Source organism: Sabethes cyaneus, chromosome 3 (assembly GCF_943734655.1).
Source record: "Sabethes cyaneus chromosome 3, idSabCyanKW18_F2, whole genome shotgun sequence".
NCBI classification, from domain to species: Eukaryota; Metazoa; Arthropoda; class Insecta; order Diptera; family Culicidae; genus Sabethes; species Sabethes cyaneus.
Window position 1 is genome coordinate 232,547,249 of NC_071355.1, and position 27,735 is coordinate 232,574,983.

General features: G+C 39.9%; 1 protein-coding gene across 1 annotated transcript in view; it reads right to left on the bottom strand.

The window, feature by feature from the left end:
* Positions 1-26,180, bottom strand: part of LOC128744636 (serine/threonine-protein kinase phg2-like) — an 88,001-nt gene extending 61,821 nt beyond the window's left edge. The window contains exons 1-2 of the mRNA XM_053841790.1: positions 23,775-26,180; positions 3,802-4,294 (exon numbers count right to left, since the gene is read on the bottom strand). Coding sequence (XP_053697765.1) covers positions 3,802-4,294; positions 23,775-25,228 — 1,947 coding nt within the window. The 5' untranslated portion in view covers positions 25,229-26,180. The remainder of the gene's footprint in view (positions 1-3,801; positions 4,295-23,774) is intronic.
* Positions 26,181-27,735: the final 1,555 nt, after the last annotated feature.

Here is a 27,735-nt window from a genome sequence, read left to right on the forward strand (position 1 = left end):
CTGTTCCCCAAAGTTATTCTGTATGTTATAATACGCATTTTTTCTTAAGACTGTTTTTCAATAAATAAATTGGATCGAGTTTTAATCGCTTTAATTAGGTTTTACTGTGTGTTTAGGGGTGAATTGGGCAAAATGAACTACTCTTGCATTTCGCACAGTATGGAATGGACGGGATACTTTCTGGTTGTTTTGGTGTTTTGCCAACATTCGGAAGTTAAAGCAAAGCCTAGGTGCACATTTCGTTATCGAAACTTGACCTTCTGTTTTTATACGACAGACTTCGCAGCCAGCCAGGACAATTGCAGGGCCAGTTGCTACGATCCTATTGACTCTAATAAACCCTCCCAGCCGAGATTCGAACATACGACGACTGGCTTATTAGGTCAGCGTCATACCTCGACACCAACTGGGCTGGGAGGCATTCGGAAGTTATTTGAGTTTATTTCACGGGCGGCAAACAAATTTTTATACCGTTTAATTGGCTTTTGCAGTGATTTTTGGGGGTACTAGAGCAAAATGGACATCTTTCCAAGATGGGACTATCACCGATCACTTTTTTACATAGGAAGATACCTACTTGTAAGATTCCAAATCAGCGGCTTCTAGTAATTAGGATTACTAGCTCATTTTGCCCATTGTACAATGTCTTGAAGTAGTAAGAATCTAGCGATAACCTTCATGAAATGGCGATTGAACAAAAGGTTGGTACCTAACAAAACACCAGAATTGCTAACGTAATCTAGTTTCGCTAGTTCTTGGACGTCGATTCAGCAATGAATCCAATAGTCATTATGCGGTAAAAAATCATAACATAACAATGCCAAGAACAACACGTAAGAAACCAGTTTCTACGGCACCAGCTTATGACCATAACCAAGAGCTATTGTTATCGACGAGAGTCTTTTATATTTAGTTTGGTGATAATTAGATATTACCCAATCGACTGAATTAACATATTCATTTCACAACTGATATTTAAAAGTAAGAATTATTTACAACCGATTCTAATTCCACAAACGGTCGTCAAAACATAATAACGCTTAAAATGCCAGAGATGTTATTATCTGTAAGGTTGTATGTATACGTTTTATTCTTTTTTTACAAAACTAAATGGAGGTTAAGAATAACTTATTTCTAATTACACATTGCATGTCGAAAGATACGTGCTGCTGCTTGTTACAGTTAAATACAAAGGATGGTCATGAATAAATAACTTTTGTAAACCTTTTCATACGAAAATGGTTTCGACTATATTTTTATTATGTTGCTTTTATTAGACAAATTATAATTTCATACTCTGCAAAAACAATAGACCGCTAAGCAGGAGGAAATCAGCAAATGAGAACAGGCGGCCAAGGTAAGTAAGTCGCATTGAAGTAACTTTCCCATCATCATAACAAAGTTTCATGATAAAATTAAGCTGAACGGCCACTGCTAACAGATGTGGTCCAAAAAAAACGTCGTCGTGTGAAACAATAAAACCTAAAGTTCATTCGAAACGAATTCGATTCACTCGGTTCAAAACGAGTTTCTATCACCATCGGCAAATCGGATTTCAATGTCGTTGTCAAGTTGTCTTTATTAGCACCTCGCCGAAAGTTATTTGTTTTTCGCTGTGTGACCGGAAATTGAATGGTAAATCCTAAACAAAATCCAATCAACAGGAATAATCATTTGAAACAAATATTCTTATCGTTTAAAATTTGCTTGAGCGGTTTTATGCTTCAATAAGTTTAGGCCTCCACGGTTAGGAACGTTACTGACCTAATTTATTAGTTAAAAAGTTTCACTGCGCTGGAATATATGATCAACAAATTTCTGCATTTTCGTAAACAATATAATCATATCGGAAGAGGAAAGAAAATATCACAATATGATCAGAACAATGAAGAATTTCACATCATCAAATGCAAAAGTTACAGCTTATCGATTGAAAACATACAACCAACAAAGACCAAACGAAAAGGCCAGAGCGATTTCCTAGCTAGTTGGCAACAGCCCAATGAGCTCAAAACGCGGCAAAAGAAGATAATCAGCTCAGACAGCAGTAGAGCAGCAACCAATCAAACAAGAAATAAAAAGTCAACATATGATAATTGCACTCGTTCTGAACTTTGCAGGACGACCGCTACAAATGAGTCAGCTTCGAAAGTGGCATACGTAGGAAAAAGTTAATTCTGCGATCAGATTGCGGTCGTGAGTGAGTATATTCCAGCAGGCCCAGCAACGTGACTCATTCATACAAACGATTTGGAACCTGTTATTGAGCGAGACTTTAACTTTAACTGAAGATTACCTGCACATACATGACTCAACGTAAATATATGGCGCAGATTGGAGGCTTTAGGCAAACGATATAGGAAGTTGTATGAAAAAAAACAACCAGTCGGTTTAAGAAGTTAGCATCATCGTTTTAGAGATTGGAAAATTTTACGCTTCGAATTTTATATTCGCCGGCACAGAGTAAAGCTTCAAGATGGTAAAAAGCAGATTCCTATTCTATTTGCTTTACCTGTTGCTTCTTAGAGGTTTTTGAAGTGGACTCAGAAGCTCCCTTGTTTGCAGCGTGTGAATTCAAAACAATTTGCTTCAGATGACTCATGCCAGTCGAATGTTTACCGATTTTTAACTGTACAAAAATGTTATTTTCTAGTTGATTCTATAGACAGCAAAAAATTGTTTCTAACAACAACTTTCGAGGTCTCTACCCAACTAATTTAAAACCATCCACCAAGCTGCTTCAAGCGACACTCCGCCGGTAGGATCAGCCGATAATAATTAGCCACTCTGTCCACTCACCAAAGTACCGAGCAAGAGGGAGAAAGGTCATCCAAACGAAGTAGCTTGATTAATCAACCGCGCAAACCGTCGTTCGTCGGCGATCGCCATCGGTCATAGAAAGCTACTTCCGCTGAGTGAAAGATCACAATCAACTTCCCAGCGAACCTTGCGAAACCACTTCAACTTCACTCTTTATCTGACATAAATAATGATCTTCTCCTATAGACCGGCGGCGGACCTGGGGGCCCACTTTCCGAGGAGACCTTGCCACTACTTTCGCGCATAGCGACGAGCACACGCGTACTGACCTAGAAGCCGAAGTCAACGCGGCGACTACCAGTCCGTCTATTCACCCAGCCAGCCAGCCAGCAAACCAACCATTCAACCATGGAACCAACTAAGCGTGAAAAGTGTTGAATTTTTAATTTCGTGCTTAAGTTTCAATAATTCAGCATCGAACACTAGCCGTGCGAGATCCAACAGTGTGGATGATGCTGCGATCAGTCGGTAATGGTCGGTCATTTTCGTACCTCCTAGCTCTTGCTTTTGCATCGACGAATTCGGAGGTCACGGGGTAGCTTTTTAAATCTTCCACTCTCGCCCCGTTCGATTGCGCTTCCTCGTTGTTGGCGGGGTGGCGATTTAAATTACTATTTTCGTTCGACTTCCACACGGCGCCGGCGTGGCTTTCGGGTTGGGAGCAACATTGATGGATCGGCGAAATTTGTTTAAGACAAACGAAACACGAAAAAGAAATGAGCATGTTGTGTGAATTTTTATTCGCCTGGTTCAAAGGCTATTATTTTCAATATGCTATTAACGCTGCTCTATTGAAGATTAACCGATAAAACGTCAGTAGAGTGTTGATATTGAGAAATTATTACGCTAACGGATTTTTAATGACCGGCATTAGAAACCAGTTGCTGTGTGCAGCATAAATATCCATCCCTCAGTATACTTCTAGCGCTGTGAATCACTGTGTCATGTTCATGCTTCCTCTAAACAACATCAGCAACTTACCATTTCTCTTCGCAAAACAGCCAACTGGGTATCCAGAGTGGTGGGTTTCCTGGCAGCACCACCGCCGCCACTGGATCCTCCGCTGTTCGGTGTGACCGGAATACTACTACTGCTGCTCACGGTACTAACCGGTGATTGACCACGCTGTGACACAAGAGAGGCCATGCTAACGCTTTGCAAATTAACTCCCATCGGGATGAACGGGTTCGTCGGGTGGTGATTCAGCGACGGTGGCAACTGCTGGTGCGGCTGATGTTGCTGCACGGGCGGAGGTTGCAGATGATGTTGCTGTTGTTGATGCTGAAGCTGATGCAGCTGCTGCTGCTGCTGATGGGATGACTGGTGCTGGTGGTGTTGTAGTGACTGCTGCTGAAGGTGCTGCTGGTGCTGCTGCTGATGGTGTTGCTGATGAGATTGAAGCTGCTGGCCAGCCAGATCAAACCCGCTAAGACTCTTCGGCAGTGGAGGCAGTCCCGGCAGGGACATCGTGATGCTGCAATCAAAAGAAAAGTGATCATTAGACAAACGATAATTGGAAACACTTTAACAACGAATGATAAACCAACAACAATAAATCCTACAATGACCGCATTTGATTCTTTTCTCATCAAGCGAAAACTACCAGTTATTAAATCGACGAACAATCCCAGTCTGTTTAGCATTACAAAACAAAATTCACACAACACACCGAATGAAATTGTTAACCCGTTTCTCATTCATTCCGTTCTTAATAGCTCGGTAGTTCCAGAATGTGGTTTTCAGCTCTAAGGTGTGGAACGATGCCCGATTCATTCCTACCTACCAAACAAAATTTGAGTGACCCAGATCTTTCTTTCGAGTCATCTTTCCAGTGTACTTTCTTGGCCACAGAAGATCTGCGCCTGAGAAATGGTAGCTCGTTTTTTCCCACTAGTTAAGCCCTCAACACGCATTATACAACGTCGGACCAAATTATGTTGAAACTTTGCGGATAATGTACATTGAAAGCCGTACCGAACAAGCGGGACATTGCGATTCGGAGTGAAACCCCAGCTAGGTATAACCCGATTGGCTGTGAAATATTAAACCGTTTTAACAGACTGTGGAACATCATCATCGACAACACGGGCTTCAATATATAAATATACGGCGGCGCACGCAATACTACATTTCGCGTGCATGGGAGTGAGTAGCGATATGGTCGTTTGAGACCATGTCTAAGCCCATCTACACGCCCGACTGGCGCCACGGCGAAACACGAGCCTCAACAACCGACATCATTGCGGTGCAGTTTATTACTATACAAAGTACAATATTGGATTTTCATTGATTACACGTCGCCGGCTAAAGCAGAACGTGGAAGGTGGTGAACTTTACCATGAGCAAATTCACGCAAGTTATCGCAATGTCGTATCTTAAACGACCATCTCCGGGTCGACTTGAAATGTATCCACTGACTGGTTTATTGTAAGTATTCTGAAAACATAAAAGCAAAGCAAAGCAAAGCCTTGGATATAACCATCTTTAAGACATTATCCTTCTTTATCGACAGTCTTCGCAGCCGGAAACAGGACAATTACGGGACAACAATCCTACTGACTGGTAGTACCGCCCAGTCGAGATTCGAACATTCTACAACTGGCGTGTTAGATCAGCATCGTACCTTAAAGCTAACTGGGTGGTTTATTTTTTAACATACAAAACCGTTTAGTTCATCGTCATTTTTTTGACAAGTTGCAGATTAGGAATAAACATGATTCGACGTCAAAATTACGCGCCTGGTTTTTAACATCGTCGCCTCCCAGTTGGCTTCGGGGTATGACGCTGGCCTAAGAAGCCCGTCGTCGTATGTTCGAATCTCGACTGGGAGAGGCTGTTAGAATCAATAGGATCGTAGCAACTGGCCCTGCAATTGTTCTGCACTCTAACAGCTGGCTGCGAAGTATGTCGTATAAAAACAGAAGGTCAAGTTTCGATAACGGAATGTAGCATCTAGGCTTTGCTTTGCTTTGCCGAGAAGAGTTATTTGGATTTTCTTGTAGATCTATTTGAAATTATCCGAGAATTCATTCGAAGTTCTTTACAAAGATTTATTTGAAGTTCTCTGTGGAGTTACTTTCTCTTTCTGGCTTTTCAAATTCCCAAACACAGACAACATATGCGTATACAAACCGGTTACTAACTATGAATCAATTTTCGTGCCTTAACGGTTGCAGCTCAGACCATTTTTGGGAGTTTAGTTCCATCTTTGTTATAGAACAAAGAAAACTGTAAGAAAGAAGTTATGCCTAGGTAAATCAGAATTTTCAACTTCAGAGGTACAAAAACAGCAAATATCGGATGGAACCTTACAGGTGTAGTTTAAATTACAAATAGCAGGGCAGTGTTGTGCGGATAGGAGACACGTGCTCGTGAGTAGTTCAGTACAAGTTAAGTTGATTATTTTTATATTTAGTGTAGGATTTGGGTAGAAAAACTAGTGAGCTTGTCTGCAAAACTGTTTTCGATTCCAAAACGTAGCTAATTCTAATTTTTTCCATGTTAATAATTCACCTTTTAAGGTGGATGTGGAGGTGCTCCGACACGGATCAGAGCCAATAAACCTGATCCTTTTCGTTAGGTTATAAGTTGTCAGCAAGTTCATTACCCTCGATTCCGCAGTAATCGGGCACAGAAAGTTGTAAAACTGGTCATATAGCCCCCACAATGCTATGCTGCACCCCCAAGCTGATTTGTACACGCATTTACCGGATTTGAATGCCCGTAGTACATCTTGATTGTTCGTAAAGATACCGGTTTTGTATGCTTATATGTAAAGCTGCCAGAATTTAGGTAAATATCTGCGATCCACAGGGTCGGAGAAAGAAGTTGTGTTCGAATGCCGTTATAATTGGCTAATTCAATTCGATCCGCTGATTCCCCAGCTTGGGTTAAGAGGAATGTTATACAAACTTAATAAGCGTTGCTTCAATGATCCTTACGTAATTTTCCGTTTTCCCTTGAGGTCTTGTCACAGTCTGTTTGGATATTTGGTGCCCATTACAAATTGGCACGATCTGCGGATTCCCCAGCTTGGGTAAAGAGGGATGGTACACTTCTTAATATTGCGTTGCTTCAATGACCTTCCCTTATCTAATTTTCTGCTCTTTCCCTTTCTGTTTGGATACTACAAAAACACCTTTGTATCATCATTTTTTCCTCGCATCCGTCTCCTCCGTCGATTGAAAAATTTATCATTATTAAAAAAAATCAAATTTCCAGTTTCAAGCAACCATGGAATATTAATTGAAAACAGCATGAAAACGTATGGAGGTCTGTGCCTAGGAAAACGAACGAGGGTTTCACGTAGGACTACGAATGCGGGTACAATTCGACTATGCTTGGTAATTTGAAAATGTTCAGCAGTTCATTACGCAAATTTATAATTTACTGTACTGCAATAAATGCCCTAAAACATTTATATAAATTTGTTAAATGAAGTTAAGTTTAAATATCCTAAATGTCTACACTATGTATATAGTTTTCATCAGTTTCTTAGAGTTTGTAGTTCCACTAAGAGTTAAACCATCAGGCTAACAAACATGTAGACAGCCAGTTAAAATATCAATTAGATAACGTCTCCTGCATCTTGCAAGTTCTTTTCGACACTCCACTTTACAGCTTTTTAATACAAAAATACAATTGAAGCCTAGTATAGATTGCAAGCGACTAACTGACACAAAGCAGCAAATGAAACGCTCAAAAACTATTCTCGGATTAAAGAGTCGCTGATTTTCCTCGCTATGAGAATTGCTACGTCACATCACATGCACAAGTATCCCTTCAGCCCTGTTTCCGTGCAAGACAACAGTTTCGAACAAATTCTTGCAGTATATGGATGCAATCTGTCAAAAGGAAAGGATGTCGTTTCACTTTTAGGACATCAAATTGGACTAGATTCAATGTTTAAAGATAAAATCGGTTGAAGAAAAGGGGTGGGTTTACACTTTAACAAAATTGATTAGTTTCAGGACATCAAATTGGATTAGGTTGTTCAAACGATAATGTTCAGAAATGTTTAAACGATAAAATCAGTAAAAGGGGTGGTTTTGCGCAATGGCGTACTTCCCAAACACAGAAATCAAATTGGTATAGGTTTAAAAGTCGCAAAGAATCTTCGACGTGTTGGGACGGGGAGGTTTTGTTAATTTTTTTTTTTTTTTGTAAAAAGAAATTACACTAAACAAATGGTGTGTCTGTCGTCCTTTCCAGTGAAGCAAGGCGATCACGAAAAAAATGTATGCGGATACAGGAATACCTCGATATAAGACAATTTATAATTTCTAAAAGTTGTCTTATATCGAAATTGTCTTATATCGAAACATGGTTTTTAAAAAAAAATTGCATTAGCGGTCGCCAGTTTTGCTCTGTGTTATGTGTTTACGGTTTTTGAACTATTTATTATTGTTTGAACTATTAGTTTTTTTCTATTTTTGGGGTTATTTTGAAATAATGAACATCTTCATGGCACCGATTTCAGAATGGAAAATCAGCTCTGGTATCGTTATCAGCTATGTCAAAGGGGTTTGTTTCGATATAAGACAAAATTGTCTTATATCGAATTGAATCGTTTGTTTGAGAAACCCCACAAGTCCACTCGACACTATTGTTGGAAAACAACAAAAAACTGATTTTCTCAAAATGTTGAACCAATCCTTATATTTTGTGGTATGAGGTTCTATGATAATATCTAAAATATATTATGTAGACTTATCTTTTGATCAAAACAATGACTCTAGCTGAAATTACAAGGCTTTAAAGTTGATGGATATTTGGGGTTTCTCAAACAAACGAGAAATTGACAGTGCACTTAAGTAGTTTTAGGCCGTTTCTATTAAAACTTGTTATCTTTCCATGCTCATAGTATGTAATTTGCTACCATATATCACTGAGGATGTTAAAAAAGTACGTACCGCTAAGAAGAAGAAGAGGGGAGGGGCGCTAAATATTATTTATTAAAAATTGTAAAGTAGAATAATTCAAGTTTTAGAAACAGTTTTGTACTTTTTTAATCCAAATTTTTATCATGGTTTGCATTTACCTATTAAAAAATAAAAGGTAAATGGAATAACGGCGGTTTTTGAATTGCATAAATGGACCACAGTAACACGAATTCACATCGAATAGAATACCTTGATACTTTGCTAGTAGTAATTAAACATATTATAACCAGAAAACAAACATTTTAAATCTCCAATAACAACTGTACTATGATTATGGAGCAAAATCTGAGAATAAGGGTCTGTTCTCAAATTACGTTATACCAAAATGAAACGGAGATACGTGAACAGCACCTTAAATACTTCGAAATGAAAAACTATTGATTTTACAGTTACTCGGGAGAGCTCGACGGATTACTTACATTAGGAAACAAGTTTACAAAAAAGATAAATAGAAGATTAAACCTTTTATTTATATATTGTGCTATTATTAACATTGTATAGTAAATGGTGTGTTACTGCTTTTGTGAGAAACGCATAGATAGTTTAGTCTGTCGATTTCTGGAACGAGATTGCTACAGTTTTCACTGCATCTAGATTACAAGTACGGTTTATTTACGTTTATCTTGTCGACTAACTAATCCAAGCTTATCTGCCTTTGCAATCAGCTCGAACTTTTTCAGTTAAAACATCCTTTTCTTTTCGATTTCATACGCCGTTCTTTTACTTTTAATAACTTTCGCCTTGTATTCTGTAGTCCGCCGAACACTATGTTTCTTCTTTTTGACTGTGTCCAACTCGTAATTTTTCGATTCCGAAGACATTTTTATACTATTGAGTTGTGTTGCGAATGCTGCTTACAACATTGAAAGTAAATATTGAATGATAATTTTGTACCGATCGCAGCGCCGCTCTAGGTGATTATCGGAAACATGGATATTTGGGGTTTCTCAAACAAACGGATATTTGCAACCCCAATTAAAAGGGGTTCGTGGAACTAACTTTTTCTGGAATTTTGAGGGAAGGTGTGGATCGCCTTAAAGATTCAAAAACCGTTAAAAAGTCAATTTTCATAAAAATGGCGATTGTGGGGTTTCTCAAACAAACGATTCAATTGTCTTATATCGAGGTTGTTTTATAACGAGGCTGTCTTATAACGAGGTATACCTGTATTTGATCATGAAACCTTTCGTTAATTTTCACTATTTAGTGATTTAAATGAAAATTGTGATAAAAACCACATAATTGATACATTTATTATGAATCGAGAACTATGAAACACCCCTAGTAGCACACTTTAGGTCCATTTAGTTGGAGCAACCGGATTACGACTGAAATTAGTCATAATTTGGTTACCACAACAACTTTATAACAATCGTGCTAGTAGCGACGTAAATGTGAATGCACATTCCGCCATAACTCCGGAACGCCTGGATGGTTCTTCATCCCCATCATTTTAAATGATATGTAAATGATAAATGCAGTAGGGGCAAAGGGGAAGAAGCGGCCTCTTACAAGGAGGAGGAAGATTTAGATTGGTAAAGAGGTGGGCTTCCCTTCCATTTGGATAGATAGCACTTGTACAAGTGGCTAAACGAAAGGCGATTTCTAAAAGGGGGATGGGATTTCCATTGACAAGAGGCAGGTTCCAAAACGATAAAATCTTTGTCTGGCTTTAAAGGGGTTATCGAAAAGAAGATCTAATTCTTGGAAAATATTTAAAATATGTCTTTCTTCTTCACTGACACTTAGAGCCTTATTATGCAAGTTATATCGAGTGGCATTTTTCTCAACCGATTTTTTTTGTCGGAACATCATTATTCATAATTTCTGCGACCATTGTTTCGATGTGTTGTAGTATACTGGTGCTCTACTGGTTTATTTTGGTATTATAGAAGTCGAGCTCGTCACGATTCTGTCACTACTGGTAAAGAAAAATTACTCGACGGTCGATAATACGACCATTTCGCTCTATTCGACAGTGACTGGGACGAATCGATTTATTTACTCGCCTTACCAACCTTTCACTAACCAATACATTACACAACGTTCACCAAAGAGTTTTTTTAAATATTGTTTTCATAAACCATGCGCATATGCTAAATTTCATGAAATTCAGAGACTCTTCGGCCCAAATCTGTAGGATAATTTTGAAAAGCCACAAAACAATAGCACAATAGCGTTTTGGTTGCTCTTTTAAGTTATAACCGAAAAACTCGCTTCAACAATGCATACCAAGCATCTGATGGAAAGGTGCGCTAATATCTCAGCGATTTCCAAATCAATTTTCAATATAGTTAAATAAATCAATCGGGAAGTCTTGTACGAATCAACACCAAAAATTAAACATTAATGATTTTCGAGTGTGTGCTATTTATACAATTGCCAAATGTCATGCCACATCTTGTTTTTAATTTTAAACGAAGTGTATAGTTCATTTTCGAAGTCACGATTGCCCAACTTTCCAAGCACAGACGACGTAACTGTACACGATCTGACTACTTAATTATTGCCAATATTGCCATTCAACATGTTTTTCAATTAATTTATTTATTTATTTCTGAAGTACAACATGTGAATTTTTATACTGTTTCGACGTGCTTATCATTAAGGTTTTTTTAATTATGTTAATCGAGTATTTTTTTAGAGTTATAGAACAATCGTTTCGACTGTTATAAAATTTTGCGCATGAGATTACATAGACAGGACAAAAACATGCTGATGTTGTATCTTGTATCATGTCAAATATGCATTTTTTCAATAAAAAACATAATACTGTACAAGTAGCATAACTTTTTCTAACAACATACACTACACGCCACGCGTTGGAGCATTAGGAGCTTCATCTACAAAAAGTAGAACCACGGTTTAACGCTAGTGGTGCTAGAGCACCGCAGTGCACTTAACGGCCTACAATAGTTTTTCTTTTCTTCTTTACATAATCACACTTTTTACAAACCGCCCATTCGCGAAAAGCATAAGAAGTTGTATAACAACTTGCTTGCTGATGCTCGCGTTGAGTGTTGTGGGACAGACGTTTAAGTAAGTAGTATTATGGCCCGATAACTAACTGCAGCTCGCAAATCATAATCTAGCTTAATCCGCATCTATCACAGACCGTCACATTTCGCAGATAAAATTAGCAACTGTAACCGAGCTTTTAAGTGGGCTCACACATTGGAAACATGCTCTCAAGCACCACCGGCAAGCATGCGTTTTTGGCTTGATCGGCATCCGAAGAGTTGAATAAAAAAATGCTGTCTCCAGGAAATGGGTTGGCACCGTTGCACCGCAGAAAAATCTCACATATCTATGGATGGGCTTTCACGTGCGGGGTTGCTGTTTCGGGAGGGAAAAACTGGCTTCTCGCCTGTCATGATGATAGTTAGTCAGCGTCAGTGCCCGTGGCTGACCGATGAAACCATACCGGGTACGGGCGGAAAAGTGTGCCATCAAAGTGTAACTTTAGTACTACTATTCGAATGGTACTCAAAACCGAGGCCGGTTTCTAATAAATGCGCACACCTTGCAGGTTCGATAGCAGCGCAGTAGCACCATTTACCGGCAGATACGCGGTGGAAAATCATTCATCGAAATGCATGCTGCTGTGGTTTAGCGTAACCTGGAGAGTGTTAAACACTCATATGTCTCCCAGCGTATGACAAACGAGATTTTTTTTTCGCAGAGCAGTGGTTATAGACGTATGCAAAAATAGTGCCGCAATGCAATGGTAGGTTCTCATAGGGGCAAAAGTTGGCTAGCATAGCCAGATGTTGTTACCTAACTTCGGTGACAATCTTGATGGATACTTGTTTTCACGAGATTGAGGACAAAGCATTTGTTATGACATCGGTGGGATAAACTTTGTACAGAATTGCGCATTCGTGGCACTGCGGATGGGCAACGCATGATTTGCTATATTTAAGGCAATTTTTAGCCCACAGTTGTATCTCCGCCTCATGCCTGTACTTAAAGAATTATGAAAAGAACCCGTTTACCATTGAAAAAGCGGCGCACAAAAGAATAATATTTTAAAAATTTTCCACGTGGCAGAACATACCTTTTTTTTGTTTTGTTTGTAGTTTTGTGAAAACTTTTTCAAAAGATGCATTTGCTGAATTGAAAATGTACTTGCGAGCACCTCATGAACACTCTGTCTTCCAGGGCAGAATCAGTTGTGGGCCCGACAAAGAAGATTGCTAATTTGTGGTTGTGTAGTGGGTCGCCTTACTTTACGCCTTACTGGAAACCCCTTGCGCACACGCGATTTGTTGTGTTGTTGGTGTTTTTTCCACTATGCTGTTGCAGAACTTTTTAAACTGGGAGAGAGAAAACCACTAGATCAACCACAAATTAGCAATCTGTCAGCAGAGCTTACGCTGCTATAATCTTTCATATGCTGACAGAGAGCACTTAAATTGAATATCAGGTATCATTGTGATTTGAAATTATATTGAAATATATAAAAATAGTCAACAGAGAGCGCTTACGTCGAATGATACGCACTCTGTTGTTTAATATACACTGAGGCACGGAAGTTTTAACCAGGCTACTAACATCAGTACATTGCTGTATTACGAATTTTTAACATTTTGAATCCCTTATTTTTCGGGCCCACGACAAATCCTGTCCCAGATGACGGAGTGTTCACACTAACTGTAGTCTAGGTGGCACATGTATTAGTTTCACTTTTGTACAAAACGTGTAGAGAACGAGCTGCAATTCTTACCACAAAAATATGGCGACTTGTCAGGGCCTGGTTTTAGTTACAGACAAGGCTCTTACATATTAGATTATTATTATTAACATTTAAAAGAAGTAATCGTTGTTGGCAGGCAAAAAAATTGAAGCAACTTCACGAGGACTTCACAAAGCCCAAACTGTTATTGCTATTTCTTAATAAAACAAATCAACAATTATGAATGATGATCTCGATTGAGCCCTTTTCTCCACACGCGCGGCAACAAAAAGTCAGACGAAACATAAAATTAAAAAATAAGCATGTCTGGCCAATGATCCCTGTATGGTGTATGTGCAAAGATGTGCAAAAATCACCCCCAATTACATTGCCTACGGTGCCCATTCGGTGCAGGTATGTAGCGTAGGTACTCGGAGGAGTACAAAGTGCTCACTGATGGAAAGAAAGCGAGATCAACCGTTCAGCCGTGCCAAAGTAGGGCGATAAACAAAACTCAAGGCGAAATCTTAGACAGCGTCTACCACCATTCCACCGGCCGATTGATCGATGTGTCCATATAATAACTACGTAGTTTGAGTTTATTATACAACTAAAAATTGGGTTTCGTGTACTCTCTCGTTCGCGAGGACCATCAGCTAGTAGTTGTCGGAGGCGGGTGGCTAATATTTGTAGCAAACTGAACCCAAAAGCGATGGGCAATGACCATCAAGCGAAACTTCAACAGCCCCTTGGTTTTGTCTGTGGTGCAGCAGCAGCAACAGCAGCAGGGCAGTGGAGCGCGAGAAAACAGACAGTTTTTGCTTGCCATCGCTCACTATTTTCATTTTGTATGTTCATCGTCATACGGTCGGTGGTCATGAGCGGTCCTCCGAGTTTTAATATCGCGGTCAAAAAGTGTGCTAATGGTATGTTTTCACGACGTTTACCGAGAAGAAATGAGTTTTTATTTTGGCGGATGTCAGTAATGATGATGACAAGAAGAAAAAGCAAACGGCTACAAAACTAGTGATGGGAATGACTATGTTGACGGAACATAAATCCCACCGGTAATTGACTGTTTACAACTTTATTATAGTTCGGTCGCACTGTAACGGGGGTTTAAGATGATGTTCCGAGTGGTGGAAACAATAGGTCGATTTGGAACGATGGCGGGGAAAATAAAACGATGTCACACTGAACATGTTGATTGTATTATATTCGTACTAGTTTTTCAACTTACATACACCACGACTTCACAGGTGTTGAACCCAACGCACTCGGTGAGCTTTGCCTGTGGGGCACTAATCGGATGGCTACTACTGTACGTGCCCACATCTCAAATCTAATCAATTTATTCGCGTGTGCAACAAAGGTTTTAAAATCATAATTAACCCAATAGGCCAACAACCAGGGTTAACTAACAATTGCCTACCGAATGGGATCTTTAACGAGTTTTTTTACTTCTACGCTTGCTTCAGCACTAGCTTCCGCTCACTATTATAGCCTGACTGAATATAGAAAAAAATTAATAAGGGTGCACATATCAAGGTTTAACCACACTACACCTTTCACATAATAAAAATACTAGCTTTGAAGGGTCTTAGAAAAAAAAACACACGCACTTGTCAGAAGCTTTCAAAAAAAAAACCTTCAGTCGTGTAAAATTAAATGAAAACTCTACATAAACCTGCGTTTCCCATATTTCGGCAACCAACTGATCATGGCTGACATTTCAATTTGAGATCGAATATTTCTTGGCGTTACTTACCAACCAACGGATTCAACGTGAGTGCTGAATTTGATCCTAAACTATTTAGAAGAATTCAACCATACATAACCAATTCGTAAGGCTAATTTAAGGTTATGAAAAACTTCTCGAAGAATTTCTTTGCTGGAACACATTCCTTGACATTTGTTTGCGCAAACAAATCAACGGAAATGAAACTAGTATTAAATTGTAACCAACATCCTACCACCAACCGTCGTATATTTCCGCATCCACTCCTCGTCCCGCACATATCTGCCTTTCTATGAACACAATCTTAACCGTAAGCCCAAAGGACACAAATGAAAGAACTTTTGTACAGGAAAGACAAACAGGAAAGTTGCTTGAAAGTCTTTATTTTCTATCGTAATAGCGGTCATAAAGCCCTCGCATAAACATAATTAAAATTTATGGTGTTACAGATTTTGCAATGAATTAATACGACTATAATTTTGATCCAACCGTTTGACTCACGTGATCTAGGAACGACATAGAAACACAGTTCACACAGCTTTACCCCAGTTACTGAGTCCAATTATCTATAGCTAGTAAACGGCACTAACGAGAACGTTTGAAACTTTAAATCCGTAAAGAGAAGGTATTTTTCTTGTCATTGGATTGAGGCCTTTAATACTCGAGCGTTGTATAGCCTTGTCAAACTATTAATACTTTTCCTTGTTGAGATAATAGTTGCGAAGATTTAACCCAGTTAGGCACTCTAGTCCGTCTCATGTTTATTATCTGATAGAGATTTTTACACCATATTTCGAATGGCTCAAGCGATCCAGTACTAAGAATTATAGTCTGTTTTATACAAATGTTATACACTTTTTTATTTCATCTAAACACAGGCAAGCTTTTCCACAGTTTTGTTATATAAAAGGCGCTTTGCCTGGCGATATTTCTGCAGATGTCATTTAATGTTGTCATTTACAACCATATGTCTCCATTCTCAGAGCTTTGCTATGACTGCTCCCAATAGCCCTTCATAGAAAGGTTATGAGACAATAAAATCGACGGACAGTCACTAGTTAACAAGAGTATTGACTTTTTTAATTACTTCCGCTTCGCAATAACCCTTTGGTTAATTGCGCCAGATACAGGATGCGCGCCCCCGATACTATTTGGCCCAGAAGTGCGTGTAACAGTACAGGGTGTTCCGGTCAAAAGTTGGTCCTAATATCACGACAAGAAAGCGTGTAAATGACCTAAAATATATATATATATATATATATATATATATATATATATTTTCAATTTTAATTAGCATAAGATACAAAAAAATCTGCTTAGCAACCAGTTGACCGAAGCCGTATTGCCGGGCCTTTCATTAAACTTCGGCCAACAGAATCTGTGCAGTTCACCTTGTTCGCCGCAGAACGCCAGTTTGCCTTAAGCAGCTATCTGTTTTCAACAAGTTCTTTTGGTCTTCTTCAGGCTCTCTTTTACGATGGTCCAATACTTCGTGGTTGGATGAAGATCTAGTCTTTTGGGAGAGTTCTTTTCCTGGCACACCAGCTGCACATTGTTGGCGGCATGCGAAATCCGGCCAAAACAGCATGAATCGTGTTGTTTCAGAAAAGGTAGCATACGCGACGTTTCTACACACACTTGTTCACGAAAATTTCTGGTTGCAACAGCACCGGTTGCAATGAAAACCGGCCAAATCTGTTATTTCTTAACGAACTTTACAGTTTGCTAATCGAAAAACGAAAATCTTGTCTAGGAAAGTGGAAGACTTCGGGTTTATTAAATGTTGTTTTCCTTAATGAGTCAATTAACTATGTTCGCATACAAAATTTCTTGAAATTCCGGAGCCAATCGGCCCAAACCTGTACGTCGTGATTCACTATCGAACAGTATTAACATTTCAGCAAGTTTGTTATTTATGTGTCGCAGATTTATTTGATTACAACGGCCACGTGAGAAAAATCTTCAATACACAACTAAATAGATTTTTCTGAGTAGAGAAAATCACGGAAAGTAATCCGATTTCGATATTATAAATAAAATCATATTTTGACGGACCGACCGTGAGGTGGCCGAAAACTGAAAGTATCACTTCGATGAACACCTGATGGCATCGAAGCAGAGTCTATTATAATTGTACCAGAATTTGGCATACAAAACAGCTACCGGAGGAATGGTGGAAAGATGGGGTTATCCACACGATCCACAAGAAAGGCAACAAGTTAAAATGTCAGAACTACCGTGCGATCACTGTTCTCATTGCCGCCTACGAAGTGCTGTCTCAAATCATTTTCCACTACTATTATCATCAATTGCGAACAGATTTGTGGGAATTTATCAAGTTGGCTTGAAGGACGGTCAACAACGGATCAAATGTTTACACTGCGACAGATCCTCCAAAAAGGCCATGAATACAGAATTCCCACATACCATTTGTTCGTTGGCTACAAAGCTGCATATGATACCATCGACCGAAAAGCGCTATGAAAAATCATGGACGTGAATGGCTTCCCCAGGAAGCGAATCAAACTGATTCAATCTACGATGGATGGTACACAGTGCTATGTTCGGATTTCGGTTGGTTTGTTGAGTTCATTCAAATCACAGAGAGAATTTCGTCGGTGTGTCTCATGCCTGATTTTCAAATTAACACTGCAAGGGAGGAAGTGTCTGATGCAAAGTATGATTCATTGCATGAACTGGGAAATTTCGATATAAATCAAAAATATATTGGGTTGTGTAATGACAGGTGGGGCTCGCAGTTACGCTCTTTTGGTTGGTAACCGAATGTTTTACTAACTAAACTACTGCCGCCCATTATGTTCGGTAGTGTAATACCTAGTTTGGTTTTATTCACCAATTCTAACATTTTACATTCGCATCACACACTCCTCTTACAACGATATTATTTTTATATGACTGCTCTTTGTTTATACCGCTGAGAAGATAGACTGTTATCTATTCGATTAGTGCGATAGAAACAGAAATTGCGTTGCCGACTGTCGCTCTAGTCCAACTTCGGCTTCGGCATTCTTCGCATCGGAAACTTCCTCCCTTTCCAAAAAAGAGTTCACGTCATAAGCGCGTATTAAATCATATACAACGCTACAAGATGTTATGAACCGAGCGGATATCAACGCGCGGGGCACGATCTTCAGCAAGTCTAGTCATTTCATCTGGCAGTAGTTAAACAGTATACCAGACAAAAGTGCAAATCAGAAAAGATTGGATAAAAGGTACTAGGCAGTCTGATAGGTACCTGAAAAATAAAACACGGAGACGTTTTTTTGGCCAAAGTCGGTTTTATTTTCCAACATACCCTCCTTTTAGGTCGATACAGCGAGTCCAACAATTTTCTAACTTTTTGATACCGTCCGAAATGTACTCGATCGGAAGGTCTCCAAAATACGCCTCAGTTTCAGCTATGAGCTCCTCATTTGAGTAAAAAACGCTTACCGGTGAGCCATCTCTTCAGGTTAGGAAACAAGTAATAGTCGCTGGGGGCCAGATCTGGTGAATACGGTGGCTGAGGAACCAATTGGAAACCGATTTCATGCAATTTTGCTGGTGCAACTAAGCATGAATGAACAGGCGCATTGTCGTGATGATAAAGCGGTTTTTTCTTCTTCAAATGCGATCGTTTTTCGGCGATTTCGATTTTCAATCGGTCCAATAATGATGAATAGTATGCTCCGGTTATGGTTTTACCTTTTTCAAGATAGTCCACGAATATTATGCCATGTGCTTCCCAAAATACGGAGGCCATAACCTTTCCGGCCCATTGTTGCGTTTTTGGACGCTTCGGAGCACTTTGGCCCGGTAAAACCCGCTGTTTTTCCTGTTGCGTTGACTCAGGAGTGTAGAAATGGATCCAGGTTTCATCCATGATTATGAATCGGCATAAAAACTCGGTCGGCTTACGCGAAAATAATGCCAAATTCTGCTGGGAAGTCGTCACACGAATTCGTTTTTGGTCCACTGTGAGCAAACGCGGCACCCATCGCGCGCAGAGCTTTTCCATGCCCAAAACTGAATGCACGATATTGCCCTCGCGTTCCAATGACATGCCTACAGCATTAGCTACCTCTCTCATTTTCACTTTGGGATCATTCAACATCATATCATGGATTTTTTCGACGTTTTCTGGTGTAGTGACCCCTCTTGGGCGTCCAGATCGTTCAGTACCAACTGTGCTCGTACGGCCACAACGAAACTCGGTAAACCACTTATGAATCGTTCCAATCGACGGTGCAGAGTCCGGGTAATACTTATCCAGCTTGGTCTTGGTCTCGGATATCGTTTTCTTGCGTAGATAGTAGTGTTTGATCAAAACTCAAAACTTAGACTTTTCCATATTAAAAAATCTCGGAGGTTAGTACGTCTAAAACAAAGTACATGCAAGCCGGTGGAACCGAGGCAGACCGACTCTGCTTAGGCGATGAGTTTGCGATAGTTGACGAATTTGTCCCTTGACTCATTGGTAACGGTGGACAATGACACCAGCCGTAAGATTTGGAGACGAATTTCCAGTGAAAATCGTACTTACTACGAGATTCATAAGTAATCGCAGTCAAACAGACTAAGCGTGTACAAGGCTACGTTTCTTTTAGCGTTCCTTTTCTGTCTTGCGCTGACTGAAAAATTACATGAGGATGACACCCACCCGCGAGTCGCCACTAGTTTAAACTGGGTGGATACGATGGACATGATGCTAGAATGCCCTACAAACATGGTGTTTGCTTCGAACCTGGTAGGAACAAGACGACCATGCGCGAAGCGAGCAAGGTGGTTAGACGAGATCGAGCGATATCTGGCGAAGAGTACATGGTGTCCAAGGAATTGCCCATAACCCAGTGAATTGCAGAAAATTTTTTACATCAAGTTATGTCTTAGGAAGGGAAGCTAATTAAGTAAGTAATGAATAACATCATGAAATCAAAAAGTTTGAAATGCTGTGAAATCATGGCTAATCTGCCAATCAGGCAACACAAAATCGTGAATATCATCAATTATGACTTTGTGTTAGCTTTGTACTTCATTATTATCTTTATTAGGTCTGGTGTATTTTAATAAAATATAAGCCAGAATCTTGAAACCATGGTAAAATTTCACTCATTTTAAAGATTTCTTTCGGTTAACTTTTTCACAAAGTTTTATTTGGCAGTGAAAAGCACCAAGAAGAATCGGAAAACCCAAGTCTCTTAGTGACAAAAGTTTCACGAAAACGTTTCTTTTTGTTCCAGATTTATGTCCGGACAACACGATTTTTCCAAACATAGGGTTTATTTCTAATTCCCGTCGTAATAAATAAAACCATTCTAATTTTCATCATTTGCTAGATGGATTTAATGAATACTCCAAAAGTTCTTGTGCTAATTTGACTCTGGAAAGCGACTATTAAAGCATATTATTGAAATTACGCAACTGACTTTATTTCTAAAATTCGTCGTAACGTTTTAAAATCCGTCCATCAAAATTTTTCATCGTCCGAACTAAAAATCACAACAATGTTTACGAAGCTAACGCGCATGTATTTGTATAGGACGGCAGGACAAATGTTATTCTATAAAATTTCTGCAGGTCAGGCAAGTTTTCCTGGCTGTAGAATAACGACAATGCCTCGCGTGATTTATTTTCATTTATGAATGACGGAAATTAAAACGATTACCTAGTCGACATTTTATTCTTAGTCGCACCGAAAAACATAGGAGATTTGGCTGGTAGGACTTCTTTAATGATAAAAAGCATTTAAATACTTCTCAGCTCACTTTGATTGATCGCGTATGATAGACAACTAACTAAAATATTAGGGAATAACTAGTTTTGCATTGTGTGTCATAAAAATGCTGATATTTTTATTAATTTGTGTTGGATAGGACGGGAATAGGCAGTTACGACGATGTAGCAACACACCCTATATTTGCTTGAATATTCATATCTCAGAAACCAAGCAACGCAAAGTAAATATTGTTTTATGAAAATATGTAAATTTATGTAACTTTTCTTAGTTATCCAGAAAAAATATTATCCACAGCGGTAAAAAATTCCAAAGAAAAGTCGAAAAACTATGTTCTAATTTTCGGACAATTTTTAGAACAGCGTAAGCACTAAAAAATTATGTCCAGAAAGGTGTTTCACCGTAAAAATTCGAATAAAACCTGCTTTTAGTGGGGAACACCATATTCCAGTTTAACGGCTTCGAACTGCAGCTGCATATCCAAATACGTCGTTGAATAATTTAATAAACAACAATAATGATCCCAGATGGCTCCCTCATGAGACGCCGCTGATTGAATGTAAAACAGACTAGAAGAAACATTATCTAATTTCACTAAGAGGTAGCGATTTCAACCAGCGATTTCAACCAGTTCACAGTAGAAAGCAGCTTTCAGATCAATGTACACCGTGTAGATTTAAGCCATATTTATAATGTATTTCAAATTTCACATGTGGATTTTAAATAATCGCTGCCGTATCGTCCTCTCTGCAGATTGAGAAAAAACTAACATCCGTAATCTGGTACTTATTTCCAAGGGTGTCCATATCCAGCAGATAACACAAATCTTTATATTCCGTAAAAATTTTCGCATTTTTCATTATTGATTTGCAATTTACAAGCTTACAAGCTACTTATGTCAGAAACACCAAAAAATTTGCAAATTCTTTGAAGCTTTAAGCAATCCTGCTTCTTCCTTAGTGAATAAAAGAGCTTCACATCATCGGCGTAAATTAATACGAGGGTATTATCAATTACCATAGGCAGTTCATTCATCAGTAGGATGAACGGATGTGTTCTTAAATGATTGCCTTGCGGTACAACTTATGTTACTCGTAAAATTCTGAGCTTGCTCCATCCAAAAAAATTTTTTAAATTATTAAACACCCGTTACTTGTGATTTAAAACGGAAAACGTAATCGAAATCAAGTCAATAAATTGCTCCGTTTTTGAGTAATCGAAAAAAAGCAAATTTACTGTTCTAAATATACAAAAATATCTTTGATTTCAGTATCAAGGAGGTAAATTGTGGCTTCATTCGTAGCCCTACGTTGTTCCCGTGGTTGTGCGACTAGGCACAGCAGACCATTCTACTGTTTTTCCACGTAAGTTGTAAATAAGGAAAGTAAAAAAAGTGAAAGAGAAGTGCCACAATCTGCATTAGAGTGGCAATTTTTGTATCCTGGTTATATGAGTCCATGAACTATCTCCGTGTATAATTTTCAACAAAGTTTTTGGACTCAGCAGCCCGAACCAGTGTATGAAAAATCCGCATTAACCCATTATGTCCCAGCGTATGAAATTTAATTAATGATTTCAATTGACCCCAGGTCATAATGGGCTAATAAAAACCAGCTTTACAGTTTTGACCCACAAAAACAGTTACAGTTTTTTTTTTTTAAATCATTGTATCATACTTCTCCTATACAACGGTAGTAATGTCACCGCCAAACCAACAATGGGGGATCGACCAAGAGTAAACCACACAGCGGAAAGTTCATTGTAGCCCAGTGCAAACGTAATCTGAACGAAAAACATAAATATGAAAACTCCATAACTAATTCATAACGCCCTGCCACCGGAAAGAACCATAACAGAAAAAAACCTCACTCAATGGGTAACCAACCGTACAGGTCACTTACACGTACACATACGCACATAATCGGCACGGAGCATTTCTAAACCAACAGCAGCAACAGCAACAATAGAGCTAGATAGAGCCTACCGATGTTGCACGAGATTCGACATTGAACAGCAAGGGAGGCCTTACAGCCGTGCAAATGTTGGTTGGAACTAATAATGTATGAATTGTTGGATTCCCTTCGCTCGCGTGCTACCCCTTTCCCACACGCTTATCCATCTTCGTGAGCCATTTGGCGGCACTCCTCACCGGTCGACAATACGGTGCGAACACCAGCAGCAATCGGAAAAAAAGCTTCGACCGTCAGCCCCAATGGCGATGCTATCACATCAGAACGAACCAGTCACATTAAAAAATGTACATTCATATAAGTACGTTGGAAAGGCTGTCGGCTCGTGCTACGGTTCAGAATTCAAGTGCAAAACGTTGCAACTGCAGCTCACATCGATACGCAGCAACGTTTACCGGACCGAGGAGAAATGAAAGGGGAATTGTAACTTTGTTGGAATTATTCATGATTGCCGCAATCCAACGGTCAAAATGGCAAAATTGTACACTGCGTTGCACGCCATACCAGTGCCAAGGCAAAGCAGTTGTTGATTGACCGACCGTAAGATCGAATTTAAACATGCAAAGAAGAAATAAGAATCTATTTATTTGCAGAACCCCGCACTCGACAGTCATTTCCCAGCAACCTACACACATACAGCAAATAATGGCTCATAAATCACTGAGCGTCCCTATTTTGGCATGATTCACGCAGATAGCAATCAACGTGCTATATTCTATCAGGCCTTGTCTAACAACACTCCGAGACAGGCGATAGTTTGCAGCAGCCTTCGGGCTGTGAACTGCCTTTGGAAAACTTGCCACGAGAACAATGCTCGCTCACATTGCACACATCCCCTCCCTCTCCCCCACCCCAACTATCTTCAACCCATCACACAATCAAAAACGTGACTTACCGTTCCTCTGCATCCTTCACACTATCCCAGGAATCCCCCACTCCGGAAGACGCGTCATCCAGCTTCTCTTCGTCCTCCATGCCGGAATCCTCTAAGCTTATTTGGCAACTGGAGAGAACCACCTCCTTCCCGTTGTCTTCAACCTCAATCCAGTCGGCCGTTCTGATCCGTCCCGCACGACTAGCAGTACCATTCGGTGAAACATCGCTCGAGGATCGAGTTTCAGGTGGATACCGCTGACGTTTGGACACTGTGTCAACTGGGTTCTCGTAAGCACTTCTCATTGCGGTTAATTCCGAGATGAGTAACTCGTGAAATGCAACCTTCTTTTCGCTCAGCTTCGAGTCAATCGTTCTTGGGTCGATTGCCGGCGGTTTAATTACTTTGACACTACTTTGAAGGTTCTGATCGTTCAAGGGCGTCACATATTCGCCACCCTCCGGTTCCGGCCGGTACGGCAACCGGATCGACGAGCTTCGTATCACATGGTTGTTTAATTCTGGAGAAGATCTGTTGTTGTTGCTTTTGTTGTTGTTCATGAGGGTACTATTTCGAGCTTCGATGATGGTTGGACTGCCATTAGTGACTACCGTTGCGGTGGTTGAAAAATTGTCAGCACCGAGACCGATAATTATTTCGGTCATGTGCGATTTGCGGGTTTCAAGATTTTTCAAATTATTTTCCCGTTCGAGGGAATTGCTACTCGCGATGCTGTTGGTGTCGGCCGAGTTTTGCTCGGTGCCACTGTCATGCTCCGAGGACGCCGAATTGATCACAATCACGTCTGACGAATTACGCTTAATTGCGGCGTCTTCTAACGGATCCCCATGCCGACGGTTGTAAGAATTAACTTTTTGGCTGGAGATGCTATCGTCTTCGTCGGCGGAATTAAGATGATTGGGATCATTACCGTTAGTGCTTCTGCTGATGACGAGAAGATTCGGTTTAGATTCTGACTTCTGAAGCGTCGACATTGGAGAGGACGATGTCGAGGTGGACGCCGATGAGGAAGAGTTTACTTCGATTATACTGCACGTTGACGTATAAGTATATTTGCTGTTTTCCATGTTTGAAATAATTTTGTTGCTGCAGCAATTAATGCTAATCTCGGCAGGATGAATCGGTCGCGGTACATTAAAACTGTTAGATCCATCGAGGTAAATCTCGGACTTCAGCGATGGACAATCGACAACTCGATTCAAAGAAGAGTGGTGGTTTAGAGAGCCATTAAAACCGTAATTTGCTTGGCTGACAATTTGCTGAGGAGGATTCTTCAGCGGATCATCAAGGTCGGGTGACTTATAAACCACCGTTCGTCCGGGATGTGGTGGCTTCAGCGTATGAATACCCAAATTGCTGGGTGAGTTCTCGCGGTGCTTTGCCAATGCAGTGGCGACTGCCGCCGCACTCGGCCTTGGCGGAACCGGAGGTCCTGGTTTTCGTGTTGTTAACATTGCAACTCTCACTCGCTGGTTTCAACCGGTAACGAATTCATGCCACAAATCAATAATAAATGTTGCCTAAACGACCACCAAAACAACCACTCAAACTTTATACGTTGCACAAGTAAACAAACGTGAGTGGATATATTGATTACACTTGATTGAATACACTCGTCCGTAGAAATCGATAGCAGAACTTGATAATCAAATCACGTCAACTCGCGTCACCCCGCAACGGATCGAACGAGCAATGAAGTTACACCAATCGAATTATTCCTACATGCACTAACACACAGGCACCAAAGTGGGGTCGAAACGTGACACAGGGCTATTATGATGTTTGCTCTGTGCAGTGGCTGTGAATCATCAGCTCACTCAAGAAACTATCTTACGCCAAGTTCCAGCTGACTGCGTTCGCCTGCCGATGGTTACAAATCGTCAGGAGACCTACTTTTCTCACTTTCAACTGAGCCCGGTGTGCCTTCGATGGCGCTTCTTTGGCTCACTTTGCGGTCAAGTAACCTCCAAACATACGATACCTGCACTCACTTCACCACCCTCAACGGTCCTAATCGACACACCATTCCGTTCATTGAAGGGCACCATTCATCTTCAAATTACTCCAATATCGCAAGGCACAAAGCCCGGGTGGCTAACAAGATGCTTTTAGTGATTTGCTACAAAACGGCGTGAAACTACATAAATGGATATCCTTCAATCGTCGAAATTCGCGCACAAATTGAACACATGATGATCGATCGGGCTCAGCAGAAGAAAAAAAACAACAGCGGACTTCAAACTTGTTTCGACGTACGGGTCGAGTATCTCCCGCGTGTCTCGTCAGTTTCGCGAACTACTTTTTCTTTATCCGAAATGCAGCTTCGCTGCGAACGCACGTACAACAAAACAGGAAAATCCCTTCGAACTCTACTGCAACTCTGCACAGCAAGCAACGAACCACCGAACCGTCCGACCGATATTCAAACGCAAACTAAACAGTACTTCGCTGCCAAGCGATACTCGACCGGAGGTGTTTCGAGCGGATCGACTTGCTCGAACCAATACCAACCAACAGGCCAGGCAGCGAGCGCAGGTGCGTGCGTGTAGACGTGAATGGAGAACGACTAAAGCCGCCGCTCAGAATGGCTAAGCGAGTCGGGGTGTCTCCGAAGGTAGTGGGCCCGAATTGTGGTTTAATTCGAAATATCACTTGTACCAAATTTTTCATAACATTTAATTTTAATTAGATATTTATTGTCTAAGTAAAACGATTTTCACTCTTGAAAGAGATGACGAAAACAACAATTGTTTTTGAAACAATCACACAAGGTGGAGAGAAAAAACTGACCACCCCGACTTCAACTCTCCACAGCAAAAGGAAAACACAAAGAATCACCCAGCCACGGAGCAGGAAAACGTGAAAAATATGCTGCCTGTTTCGGACTCTCCGGTTGTCGGTTCAGCTGATACGCGTGTCCGCATGACGTGACTGTTGTCGTCGGTCGGTTGTTTGTTATTTTCCTACTGTTATACTTGCAGACTTGCACTTTGTTGGAATTATGTGTATAGCAAGGTTTAGTACCGAGACAGAGCACAGAGTCACAGAGTATCCCTCGGAAACTATCGCAGCTGTTTGCCGATTGCTTTCAGCAACTTGTTTTGTCCTTTTCTAAATGCGTCATTATTTGAGGGAAAAGTTTTGTAGTCGAAAGCGTACGTACATAAACTTTGAAATGACCCCACAATGTTTTGTTGCTTGTTCAGTCATAAAATTATATTTCAACCTATCGTTCCTCAAAACCTGTTGTATTGCGACCCAAACTAAAAAAAATATTTGGATAGATTTTTTCCTATTTGACTGTGCTGCCTTAAATAAGCAAAATTTGAAATTTTATGTAACAGACATTTGTAAAGCTAATTATTACCTATAATATTGCTAAATTAAGTATTACTCTATCCTTAATATTTTACGGCGCACTTTCGGTTCACACCCGCATCGTGCACAAAGTAAGTTCTTTTCAATTTTGCTTGGCTGAGGCGGTACAGCTAAATAAGTAAAATCTGAGCATAAAGAGCAAGACAGCCTAATGACAAATCAAAACCACATGTAATTATGTATCGAAAATTATCTACTGTAATTTATTGTAATAAAATTCTACACAAATTGTAGTAAATTTCTCTTACAATTGTGCGCATAAAATCTCCGGGCCTCTTCCGCAGTGTTATCCAATACTTTGGATTGTAATATTATAGTGCCTTGACAATAGTTACTTTGTCTGTACAGCAGTTTTATGATGCTTCGATGTGATTATAGTTCCACATTTTGGGTTGGTAAACCATTTAATATTATCTCTTTCTGATGTTTTCTATCAAATATTGCTTTTCTTTTCCTCTCACTTCAAATCTCTATCTCTTATTTCTTTTTTTCACTTTCTTAACCTCACTTTCCATTACAGTAATAATCGAATTTGGCATGCCTCAATTTTGGCAACAAAAGTATCCGTTATTGGCAACACAAA